Source organism: Pezoporus flaviventris, unplaced genomic scaffold (genome assembly GCF_033815535.1).
Source record: "Pezoporus flaviventris isolate CSIRO_AGI_PZ_B2104156 unplaced genomic scaffold, CSIRO_AGI_Pfla_v1 ptg000001l, whole genome shotgun sequence".
Classification (NCBI taxonomy): Eukaryota; Metazoa; Chordata; class Aves; order Psittaciformes; family Psittacidae; genus Pezoporus; species Pezoporus flaviventris.
In genome coordinates, this window is record NW_026892549.1 from 14,872,656 (window position 1) to 14,885,863 (window position 13,208).

The 13,208-nt window shown below is 36.4% G+C and overlaps 1 protein-coding gene across 2 annotated transcripts in view; it reads left to right on the forward strand.

The window, feature by feature from the left end:
• The window catches only part of ACVR2A (activin A receptor type 2A), a 69,443-nt gene that overhangs the window by 35,777 nt on the left and 20,458 nt on the right, over positions 1 to 13,208 (forward strand). For both annotated transcript variants that reach the window (XM_061445421.1, XM_061445430.1), the window contains exons 2-4: positions 3,994 to 4,201; positions 6,537 to 6,646; positions 8,020 to 8,174. In XM_061445421.1, coding sequence (XP_061301405.1) covers positions 3,994 to 4,201; positions 6,537 to 6,646; positions 8,020 to 8,174 — 473 coding nt within the window. The remainder of the gene's footprint in view (positions 1 to 3,993; positions 4,202 to 6,536; positions 6,647 to 8,019; positions 8,175 to 13,208) is intronic.

Sequence of the window (13,208 nt, forward strand, 5' to 3'; positions counted from 1 at the left end):
GCTGTTTGCATCTCAGAAACATATCACATGGAAATAAAGTCTGTAGTTCTGTCTAATGCTGGAAGACATGCAGAAATAAGATTGGTATTTTATTTTTGGTTCCCTTCCGGTTAAGAATGTGTTGGGTGCATGTTGGGAGTGCCCTACAGAGCAGTCTACCTATATATAGGCTGGCTTTCAGGAGGCCTGAGGGGTTTTTTTGATTTGTTTTGTTTTGTTTTGTTTTCTCCAGTTTTAGGTCTCTGTGCCATCAGACTAACCTCTGCAGCATTTTGACAAGGTTTTATGACTTCAGCTTAAAAATTTTCATAGATTTCATAACCCAGCAAAGAATGACAGATTCCTCTTCCCTTTGACTGAAAGCCTTTGTGTCTGCCTTTATGTGGTGTCCCCAACCAAGGATGCTGCAAAAGCGGCATTTGGGGATGGGAATAGGGCATGGGATTGGGGGAGGATGTGTCGGTTTTAAGGTCTTACAACAAATGAGGGAGATGATCATGTTTCAGACATTTTATTTAAAATGTCAGAAAAACATTCCTGCAGTAGAAACCAGCGGGGTTGTGTTCCTCAGTTTCAGGTCTACTAAATCAAGCCAGATAATAAACTCCCAGGAATTTATAGTTCTCTTTTTTCGCATCTGAGTGTAATGTGGTGGTGTCTGTAATAGAAAATTTGTCTTTCTTTTTTCCAGTAGTCCCTTTCTAAATTAGAGCTATGTTGGTATTGCCCTTCTTATTAGCTATGCAGCGATTTCCTTGTTTGACACATTTATTTTTAATAATAATAAAGGCTAGATTTTATTTCCAGGAATTCATACAGTCTTTCTGCTTGAAAAAAATGGTAGCCAGTTCTTCAAATACCTACTAAGGTGAGGTTTTCCAGACTGCACATGTACGCTTGTAAGTTGCTTTCTGTAACTGCTGACAATTACAGCGTATTAACAGCAGTGCAGAAGTTCACTAGCAGATGTTGGTTTTCTTACTGCAGCTGTTGCGGATGAACACAAGTGTATAGTGATACAGCAGCATGCTCACTGCAATATGATAACAGCACATACTAAATGTGATCTGTCTTAACATGCTGAAACTCAACTCTGTGCTGGAATATTCTTTGCTTTCTTAACGTGTTTTCCTCTTGAATCTTTCAGACTTTAAGTTCCATCCATAGGATACTGCTGGTGCTTTGCTCATGGCTTCTTTCAATAGCGTTTTGTCTTTTGAGATTCAGTGATAGGTATCCCAAGGACGTGACAATTGCATATGAAAGCAATTTGTCAGCACTCCAGATTGGTACAGGAGTTTCATTATAGACATACTATGCCTAAACTGGCACCCAGTAATATTTGCTTTCACTGAAAATGCTAGCTTGCCCTTCTCTAAAAGTTTGATTCCTGTGGAGGGGGTGGCAGAGCTGGTTAGAAGATGCTGCCTTTGTGCAGTGGGTTAAGGGCTGCTTCTTTGTGTGGTTCCTTCTGTTCTTCCCTTGCATCCACTAGGTTCCCGTTTTATTGCTTGAGAAGACTGATCCAGCATTGCCCCAGTATGTTCATACATCTCTTTAGTCTGGCAAGACCTATTGCAAGTGTCTGCTCAACCCCTAGAGAAGGTCTTAAGGTAGATGCTCCAGTCAGATCCAAAGTCACTAAACCAACAGTGTGATTGCTGGCGAGCTGATAGGCTGAACTGATTCAGAGCATTTGTGGTTAAGAAGACCTGACTACAGAGAAGATATGTATATTTGTGCAAAGTTAATTTTACTGTGGTTTCTGAATTTTATCAGATTCAGCTTGCCTATGGTCCTTCAAAGCTAGGCTTGGCAGCAGGAGGAAAGGAATGGCACGCATGAGATAAATCCAGGACTTCTGCTTTATTGCACTGACAGAACCAAATTGTTCAATCTGTTGTCTCATCTGTTTCTTGCCATAGCTGGGAGTTGTAAAGGTCAGGCCATCACAGCACAAAGAATATAATAGTTAACATGCTGCATCTTGCAGTGTTACCAGCTGGCTAGTGCATTTCACCCATTGAACATCCAGGCTCTTTCCCAAAAAGCGTAAGCAGCATCCTCAGCCTATTTTGGGAATGTGTGAAAGTCAAAAGTTACAGAAGGTGGTTATGTGGGATGCCCAGTATGGTCAGCACTGCAGTCGACTCCAGTGCCGTGTGCTGCACTTCAGGAGGGGTGCAGCACTTGTCAGTTTGAAACGATTCTCATCACCCGGAGAGGTGCAGCTTTTTTGGTCCATGTAGAGTATAGGTCTCTTTACTGAGGAAAAAATTACCTTATTGTCAGCTGTGTGTGTTTGAGGAGGTGTTACATGATGGAAGCCTCTACCACTGTGCCAGTCACCCCAGCCCCCACCTTCTACCACATGGAGGTGGACAATGATTTCATCCCCCAAAGGAAGCCAGGGTTACAGTCACTCTGCTTGTTACAACCTTGTGTAGAAAGGGAAGTACAGGTATGGCAAGAAGACAATATTGATGTATCAAAATTACTGTGGAAGTATGTGAATAAAGGAGGTAATGAGTGATAAGAATAAGTATGTATGAATTGACTGCTATGGAAGACCTCTTGTTTAGTCTTCAGTATAGATGTGTAATGGAACTGTCTTGAAAATATTAGAAGGGTACACAAAGTAAATGCGCATTGTTGTCCTCCTGACCCCCAATTTTGACATAAGTCCTCGGAGTTTGATCTCCCTCTCTGTTTTTTCATAGATTTAGTACATGTTAAATGATGAAGCTTGCATGAAGATTAATGACATACTCTTGTCAGTAAATAGAAATAAAAGCCAGTTATTACACCCAGTATTTTGTTAACAGTTTTGCATCCTAACAACCGTTTACCTTTGCAAAAAACAGACTGGTGCTTCATACTACGCTAGAACTATGAACTTGGCTCTACCTGGGGGAGCCACAGTATGTTACTGTTCGCTGGGTTTTGCTGTAGGTTGTCAATAGGCATCAATTACTCAATTATGTTTGTAATTTAAAAGACAAAATTAATTTCAGAAATTCAGAAACTTTTAAGAATTCTGGGATGACAAAAAATAAAAATCATGTGATTTTTATATCAGGATATAGCAGGATAGGTTAGCTTAGTCTGCTATTCCATTGTGGTTCACCAGCATGTTGAATAGAGACTGCATCAGCGCTTTGGTCTCCAAACACCACTGTGCTTCTGCTACCTGAATCATGCACATTGGCCATCATGCATGATCCCACTACATGTATGTTTGGTGTACACTATGGAAGAGGAGACACGGCCTGAGCTTTCTGAGAGCAGCAGCACTTGTTTGGTTATTGAGTTATGACCAAGATCTAATGTCTTTATGTTGTAGCTGATTCACTGGGTGGGAACAGAAACCCAGCACTGTCCTTGGCAGTGTGGGGCTGTTGCCTCACACCTATCAGTCTCAATCCAGTTGCTCACTTGGCAAATCAGAAAGGCATAAAAAATACTGTTTTAGCATAGTGTGTCTTATTCTTCAGTGCTTTGTGTTAAGAAACCACATCACAGATGAAAGCTAGGGGAAAAGATGTTGATGGTTTAAAACTGAATTCATTGGTTAGGTTTAGGTTTCTAAGATGTACAACCTGCTTTTTTTGCGCTTGTAATAAGAGATAAAAATGCCTTTTGGTAAAGTCTACTTGCTAAAATTTCTTGTTCAGCTAATATAACTAAATTGAGTATTTTAAATTTTCTCTGCTGTTGCTATTCAGGGAAAAATCTTGCCATAACTTGTTCTTTATTTCTTCAAATTTTGTTAAGTTATCCAAGTCACTGTTTGACTTAACAGAAGATCTTTGTTTTATGTTTCAACACTTACTTGGAATGCTTGTCAAAGCTAAATATTTTCTTTCTTTATTAAAAAAAAAAAAGGAGGGGAGAAAGCATATTGTATATTTTAGTACATCCTGGTTTTGACTGTTCATATGGCTTATCCTTCAGAATGCCGTTTAATTGTGATTTACTTTTCATTCCTAAAAGGTGCCATACTTGGCAGATCAGAAACACAAGAGTGTATCTACTACAATGCTAATTGGGAAAAAGATAAGACAAATCGCAGTGGTATTGAACCTTGTTATGGTGATAAAGATAAAAGACGACACTGTTTTGCTACATGGAAGAATATTTCTGGATCAATTGAAATTGTGAAGCAGGGTTGCTGGCTAGATGACATCAATTGTTATGATAGGTAAGTAAGTTTTCCTATAAATTTTAAATTTATTTTTCATTTTAAACTATTATACCTGTCTGTAATTTTTAAATCCTCCTCTCTGCCATCAGTACTTGAGACATAATACAGTAGATTTTGAATAGTTTCCTTTTTAGATACATGCATGCACATTTTTTTTTTTTTCTCTCCTTGCATAGCTGTGTTTAGGGGCCCAACCTTATTGAAGTGCTTTGTCTTGTTTGCATAATAGCATGCTTTACCTTTTCTTATTGACTTAATAAATATTAAAATCCACGTATTTAATTTATTTTTTTTGGCCATTAATAATAGATTTTCTAATGACTTGTTATTGCCTGTTATTGCCAACAGTGCAAATGTAGTTCCTGAACCAGAATGCAGAATTCTGTAGTTCACTTTTCCAACATCTTTGGCGTAGGAAAGTCAGTGCTTTGTGTCTGCTCTTTACATAAAGTATTTTGCTGATTTTATTAAAAAGCTCACCTCAGTGGCAACTGGGAGACACTGAATATTCTAGAATTCCGGTCTTTTTTGTCTTTTCTTTTTTTTTTAATAGCAGATGGTGTAGCAAGTACCCGTGAGCAGTAACAGCAGGACTTGAGGTTTGTTAGATAGGGGCTGAATAAAGGTCGTGACTCTCTTAAGAAGTGGTATTATAGTTCTCTGAAGTACTGTAGTAAGTTTTATTTGACCAAAAAATAGTTGCTTGGAAAGGGAGAGAAGAAAATAAATGCATAAAGCATCTTCATTAAAATGTACCTAGAATTTGTTTTTTAGCAATATTTTAGAAAATTCTCTTCTTGTGTTTCTTTAATGTTGAATGAGTAGAAGAAATCATTATAGTAATTTCAACCAAATAAAATTTCACCACGCACTAGGATGTTTTGTCCTTTAATGACAGTTTAAAGCTAAATTGAACAGTGGTACTGATTTATACGTTTCTCAGAGAAGTAGTAAAGCATCTGCAAGCTTGCTTGCACAGCATAATTGAAATTCAGCTATGCTGGAAGGCGAAGGACAATTTTAAAGAAACCTTATTCATTGCTACTAATATCTAGTAACTGTAAGACACTGAGAATGGGAAAGTATTGGTTTGTTCTTGGTTTGCATGGGTTTTGTGTTCCTTTTTTTTTTCTGGGGGTCCTTCTTTTTAAAAAAAAATAAAAAATTCCATTCTTAGTTGTGGCTTTGCAGAAGAAGTGGGGATGTTACAGTTTCTGAACTAAGTTAATTTCTGCTAAATGTAAAACTTTCAGGATGGAAATAGAATTTTTTTATTTGGAAAAAGAATTTGGTTCTGTACTATTGTTATCCAATTAGTTTCACATTATATTAAATTCTTCCTTGAGCAAACTAAAAAACAATGGAAAAAGAAATAAAATGCAGGAAGGATGGGAAGGAAATAGTTAAAAATTGAGTAAAAATTTGTTTGGCTTTAAGACATCATTAGCTGTATCTTGTAGGAATGCATACTGCAGTGTTCATCTAAAATATCCATTAATAAACAAGATCTTATCTCTGGGAGTGAAGAGTGGTTTAGTGAACAGCGAGTTACAGTGTGATGAACTCCAAACAACTGCAGATTAAGAACATCAAAGAATAAATGTTTCATAGAAGTTACAGTAGAGTGTAATTGTAATAGCTGGTTCTATAAAATAACCCTAATTTTTGAAGCTGAACCGAAAACTTTTTTGACAGTCTTCAGCTGCATTTACAATCCTCAATTATTTCTGCAGGATTTTCAGATTCTTTTCTTTCTGCTGTCAAGTTGTCTCCTGCATGATGCCTGTTTTTCTTTCCTGACTTGAATAGTTTCAGCTTATTTGTTAATAGAACTCCTTTCCTGCATTTAACTGATGGGATGGAATAAGCCCTATCCCTGTGCATAATGTAGGCAGGGGAAATTGTAGAAATTTAGAAATTTTGTTATCTTTTTTTTTTTTCCCTAAAATTAAAAAATTCTCCTCCTCACTCATCTCCAGCCCTTACAACCCAGTACTGTGAGATTATGTTTAAGCATTAGCCGTTTGATCATTTGTCCTATTTAAATCTAGACTGCAGACTGTTCTTCAGTATCCTGTTGGTGGTTTTCTTTACTTTTATCTTAAGAATTACAAAAATGTGCTATTTCAGTTTCAATGATATTTCACTGCAATACAAAATAACAAAATTTTAATCTGTTTCTTCAGGTTTTACTCTTAATTGGGTAGTATGTTGTCCAGGATTATTTAATGAAGTTCTCTTTAAATTTTAAATACGAGTGTATGTTTTCTCTTAAACACTACCCTCCCTCCCAAATTAAAATTAGTAAGATTTTTATTATTATCTTTTATAGGAATGATTGCATAGAGAAGAAAGACAGCCCTGAAGTGTTTTTCTGTTGTTGTGAAGGCAACATGTGTAATGAACGCTTTTTCTATTTTCCAGAAATGGAGGTCACACAACGTAAGTTAGTTTGATGCATTTTTGAAGGAACGGCTTTTCTGAGTTCAGAAATATTTAATAGCATGTATGTTGAGGAGATAAGAATTTTCCGTTGTGATGTTTCTTTTCCTGCCAGAAGGTTTCCGATTCCTGCATGATAGTACCATGTGCATTCACATAAAGAACCTAGAAAATTGCCAGTTTGTGTCTTCTATTTTTAATGGTCTCTGTACTAGAAGTAATTTATATTGATAAAAGATACTTTAGCTCTTTTCTGAGGGTGAGAAGGAAGGATAATCTGAAATTACTGGCTGTTTTATGATACAGAAGTTACTGTCAAATCTTACTTTAATTGTATAGTTAAGCTTCTGTAAGTGCCCATAAATCATTGGGCTAAAAGCTGTATCTTCCTTAAATGCATGTACCAGCCTATGAATGCTCTTCTTCTTGAAACAGTGCTCTATTTCTTTGAACTAATTGGACCTTTGAGTTCCTCTGTGAATTGACACAATAACCTTTAGAAAGGGAGAAAGGATTTCCTCCCAGGTTATGAAGAAAATCAGATATCCAGACTTAAAAAATAATTGTTTAAAAAAAAAAATAAAAATTATTTGATTATTCTTGCATATCTCACTCAATAATCTAATCTTTACTGGAAAACTGAATAATGTTAATAAGTGAACTGAAAACAGCAGATGTCTTGTGTACCAAATAGAGGAAGTTGTTTCTGAAATTAAATGTCTGTGAGATTAAAATGGCCTTTGTTGACCCAAGAGATATTTTTGTCATTTTTGTCAGTAATACTGCAAAGGCAATAATTGACATTCTTCTTCACTGTCATGAAAGCTCTTTTGCCCCAGGGGTCTGCCTGTGGCTGCCCCTGCCCCAGCTGCCTCTGAGGCAGGGTTTCTCTGGAGCCTTTCTCAGGGCTGCATGGAAGTGTCTTCAGCTAGAGAACTTTTACTGTCAGCAAGTCAGTAGCATGTAGGGATGTTGGCAGATTACTTCTGGCCTCTTCTTATTAATGCCATATTATTGTATACATTCCAAAGATTAAACCTCTGTATTGGTTCTTTTTTTATTCATTAGGCAATGGCATTCTTGCAGTCTTTTAAAAATACAGACATCTCTTACACACTGTAGATACGCAGAGCTTAAAAGCACAAGAAGAGTTAGATGGGCTGATGTGTACTGGGGACCTAAATTATTTCTTTCCAAGATGCTACTTTTTAATAAATATGAGTCTGTTTCTATTAGAGTATTTAATCAAGTATTGTTATCCTGTTGTGCTGATTGCAAAAATTTTTATAAGATCAGGACGCTGGACATCTCAAACAGTGGATGATTTTTGTTCCTTAAAAGCTGTGTCCTTTTGTGTTGTTTTTTTTCTTCAGCAACTTCCAATCCTGTTACACCTAAGCCACCTCTGTTCAATACCTTGCTTTATTCATTGGTGCCTATAATGGGAATTGCAGTGATTGTGCTCTTTTCATTTTGGATGTATAGACATCACAAGCTGGCATATCCTCCAGTACTCGTTCCAACCCAAGTAAGTCACTGCATTATTTTGGTTTTTTGAACAGTAAAACCATTTTCTGAAAAGGGGAGAAAGGGGTGTGCATCTGCCACGTGGCTGAAGTCTTCTGTTACTTTCCTGGTTTAAAGGTGCTAATGCTTGCTATCCACAAAAGCAGAAAATTAAGCTTTACTTAAATAGCCCTATCTCTTTAATTAATTGGTCTTTGAATGTCTGAGAAACTAAATGTTTTTACACATCTGTGTATTTGGGAGGATAAAAACTAAACACAAAACTTCAGATGGCAAAGATCCAGGAGATGTAGGAAGTTTGTGCGCCCACATAGTTAAAAGGACTCCTTGTCTTAAAGTTGTGTACAGCTGCACTCAGGTACTTAGGGTTGAGCTTTATTTAATGTCTAGCTTAAAACAAAAGTGAAGGAGAGATGGTAATTCATAATGGCAAGTTGCAGTGAACAGAAAATAGCAACTAGTAAAAGCTTAGCAATTTTTTTAAAAATCAAATGACTGGGATACGGGTATCAGCTAAAAGGAAAACTTCAGTTGAAGCATAGTTCTAGGGCTTAGCTCAGCTCATGGCCTCACTGTGATTCATATAGTCTTTTTCCTCTTGTTTATGTATTTTCTGTTTTGTCCTAAATTTTTTAGCTTTAGCAGTGTTTGTGTTCTACTTAGAAAATATTACGATTCTGGTCTCCAAATTTGAAGCATCAAAACAAACACTTTATGGCTGTGTGTGCATAGTTCCTGCTGTTGTATGGCTCCAGCTTATTCTGGAGGTGTAATTAGTATTAATGCCAGAATTCCTCTCCCTTCAGTTATGTCTAGAGATTCAGTTGAGATTAGAAGACTTTTATGAAAAGAATTAAGGCAGTAAATTGTTCAGACCGAAGTAGGAAAGATGAACAAAATGTGGTAGTGGAAACAGGTAAACAACTTACCCAGGATCCCACACGACTTGGGTTTTTGCAGCAGGACTTGAACTTGAGCTTCCTAGCTCAGGGCAGTGACCACTTATAATACATTGTCTCTCATACAGTGATGCTATTTGGGATAAATAAAATCAAAACATTTGCTGTTTTTTTGTAGGATTGCATTTAAAAAGGATTAATATGTATCTGCTCTGTACCCCCGGTTTCTGTGATATTTTCAGTGTTAACTGCTTGATTTCAGGTTGTTTGGGAAGAAGTGTTGCATGTCGTTGATACATAAAATTGGTTTGATTTCAGTTTAGTAGTGATAAGGAAAATTTGGGGGGAAGCAGTGCGCATATGTTCTTGCCAAATGAAAAGAACATAATTTAGAGGAAAAAAGTATGTTTCCTGTCCTTGCGAAAGTATTGCAAATCCTCAAACTTCATGCAATCTGTTAGCATAATCACTTCATCCATCTCAGTTTTTATGTATTCAGGACTTGATAACAACCTGGTAAACTTCACTGTAAGAACAAATTCATAACTTCATAACTGCTAGTTCTGTGAAAAATTCAGCAGGTGGTTTCCTTTCTAGACTTCAATAAGTAAAGGATAAAGTGATAGAAAAGCAAACAAATGTTAATATGTGTGAGAGATCAAGAACTGGATTTTTTTTCATCTTCCTTCTTTCAGCAGCAATTCTTTTCTTGCATGGTTTGTTTGGTACAGGAGTGGACACATCATAGATTTTTAATAAATAGGGTAATAACCTGTTTTGTTAACAAAATACTCAGATTGTATCTGTTGGGATAAGTATATGTTGGTGCTTGAGCTAGTTATGGTATAATAACATTTTTCTTATCTTGTGGTAAATAGGCATTAAGGTTTGATGTGGAACGTCAGGAAAAGCTGCTTCTGCCTGAAAAACTAAATTATTATGCAAATAGATTATATAAATATTCTTCTATATGCAGCAGAGCAGTATTTCCCACTTTAAATTTGATTAGAGCTGATTTGAACAGGAGGCAGAGGAAGCAGGAAGAGAGGGAAAAGTGTTAGTAATTTTATAACTATGAAACAAACATTTAAATATTTTTGTGATTAATATATTAAAAATAATATTATATCAATAATTAGGACATGATTAGAGTTTGTAGGCAAATGATTTATTTTTTAAATCTTTCTGTAGCAAATGGCTAGATCACATGTGTAACAGATACTTGCTAGAAAATGGGGATTTCTCTGTATGAGATGCAGATAAAGGTTATCTTCTACGCTCTTCCCAGAAGGTGGGGTGGTGGGAGTACTTAGGTACAGCAAGCCCTGGTACTAATCTTTCTTTCAGTAAAAATTAAAGGATAGATGAGTAAGTGAAAGATAAAAATGAGGAAGCATTGAAGAAAGACATTTTTGAAGAATTAAGACAAGGTGTAAGTAAATGAAAATAATCAGTGTGCAAAAGGGAAAGAAATGGTTTGGAATGGTTAAAAAAAAATGCTAGGAGAAATTTTATTTTTGAACCTGTAGTGAAATATAAAGGACAAACATCTGAGTAAAGGCAAACAACATTCATTTTCCTTTGAATGTAATTCATGGTAGATGCATGTATCAGGCAGGCATTACCTACACAAACTGAGCTGAGTTCACAGCCTCGTGGTTTACGTTAACTTTATATTCCCTTTGAATCTACATACTTACTTTAAAATTTCATACGGAAGAGTTAGTTTATATGTTCGGTTTCAGACTGGAAAGCAGCAGATATTTTTGTTTGCTCCTTACATGTTTCAGTCCTGCTTTCCTTCAGTTATTTGGGTAGAGAGTCCAAGGGGGCTATGAGAGCAGGTAACTGCTGAGATGCTCCTTGCCGGTGCCTGAGCCTGGAGCGCTCGCCGGGTCCGGAGGCATGTTTCAGGAGCAGCCACAGCAGAACTGCTTCGAGGTGTTGGTGCAGGGACCTGTCCTTGCTCCTGTTGCTCCCATTAGTCTTTGCTTCCATACTACTCTCTCTCTTGTTTGTGCTGTTAACTGTATGCTTCACTTTATCGTGTGGGGTGCTATCCAGTTAAATCTGTCAAAATGTAGAAAATCTGTCACTCTCAGTCCTTAAATGAGTTATTAACAAGTGTAAATTTGCTAAATACATACGTGCATACGTCAAGTGGTTTGAAAGAACCATTTCATTTTCTTATTTATATTTGATTTAATCGTGCTGCAAACATCTATTCATATGTCTGATAAACTTACCAAAAATAGATGAGTATTTTAAATATTTGAATTTGTGTTTTTTCATATAAAAAGACTCTCACCCAGTTAATTTTCACTCATGAATTCCAGATACACTGAAAATGAAGCAGTATTGTCTTTGCAGACAAAGGCTTTCACTCTTAAATTAGTTTGGATATCTCCACAGCATCCTACTAATATTCCTGGTAGAAATACAAATGTGGATGGCAAGGAGTTGATATGTTATGCTCATTTATTTTTTTACATCTCTTGAGCTTGGGCCAGAGTTGTCAGTCAATGCTAATTACAACTGTGGTGTTACCACTTTGTCAACTGATAGATAGGGCCTTAACCTATTTTATAGTGTAACTGACACAAGTTAACACTTCTGGGTTTTATCAGTTCACAGAGCTGTGGCTTCCAACATTTTACATCCCTACTGTACAAAGAGAGATTAACCTCTTGTACTTTCTGTTGAGTGCTCAAGTTATGAATATCTTACTGGATCACAGAGTTGCTTTTTTTGTTTTGTGTTGTTTTTAAAGTAAGAGTCATATGTTGAGAGGGTTGAAAAAAGCTTTACAGATTCACATAATGTCTTCATAACCTATTTTTGTGCTTTCTTCTGGAACATTTGAAATTACTTGGGTTAAAGATACTTCATGTTTTTAATCACTAATCACAAAAAAGCCCTGGTCTAGGCCTGTTTGGTGTTACCAGAAATTTAAAAACTCAGAATGGACAGATCCTGTCTATTAGCATGCCTATAAAAGCAGGGTTAGTTGCTAGGAATTACCATTTCTTTCTCTCCTCAGAGTGGAGGATTGCATAGTTAAATACAACTATGTCTTCTGCTTTTAACCCCTATGTATCACTTCATTTAAGCTTTTCACCTATCATTCCCAATATTAAGTACAATGATCTTTTATGTGTTGCTTCTCCCTTCCTCCATGAGGATGAACCTCACTGGTCCTATATAGATGGAAAATGTCCCTGGTCTTCAATGTCGTGCTATATGAACCAAGAATTAAGAATAGTATAGAAGCACATGTGTGAAATGTAAAGAGATCTGTATAAAGAGATATATATAAAAGATATATAAAGAGGTCTCATTTTTTTTCTGTGGGGGAAGAGGGGTTATTTGAACATAAAAACCCCTTCTAATTTTAGTTGATGCCATTTTGGTATGGCTCCCTTCACTACTATACCATGATAGTCTTTCTTTAGTGTATCTCTTTCTGAAGACACCCAAGTATGAGTAGGTTTCTGTAGCTATGTCATGGTTTTGGTATTTCGGTTTAAGCTGTAAGAAATTAGAATTGAAAACGGCATCACATAGTGCAAGGGGAGTAATGATGAAGAAAAATCTCTAGTAGCAATAGAAGCAAGACAGATTCTGAACTGACTGCAGGTCCGACAGCATATGTAGGAGTGGAAAACTAAATTCTGTGTTGGAAATGAAAAGGATGAGAACAAAATAACAGAACAAGCACTGCTCTTAGCTGTAGTTTGTAACCTCATACATCTGGTCTAGGGCACCAGACCTGTGTCAAGTTTGGTGAGTGTGTGTAACTTGAGGTTTGTTTTCAAAAAAAAAGTAATTAGTAACAGTAAATTTTTTGTAGTTGGTATAGGAAAAAGGTTTTCATTTGTTGTTTCCATTCTCTAAATTGACTTTCAGCACATCAAATACCTGGTATGCTTAAAATTTCCGAGATAACCTTTATCCCTTTGTCACACAGTTGGCTGCTGAAAAAGGATGAAGAAATTAAATTGTTAGGGATTTTTTCCGGATTTTGTTTTCCAGCCATACTATTTTTCTTGTTGTTACAGATATTTTAATAAAATAATACTTGAAAAATGAAGAATAAGAAAGGGAGAGGTGTTTTTAGGACTTATTCCAAACCTGGG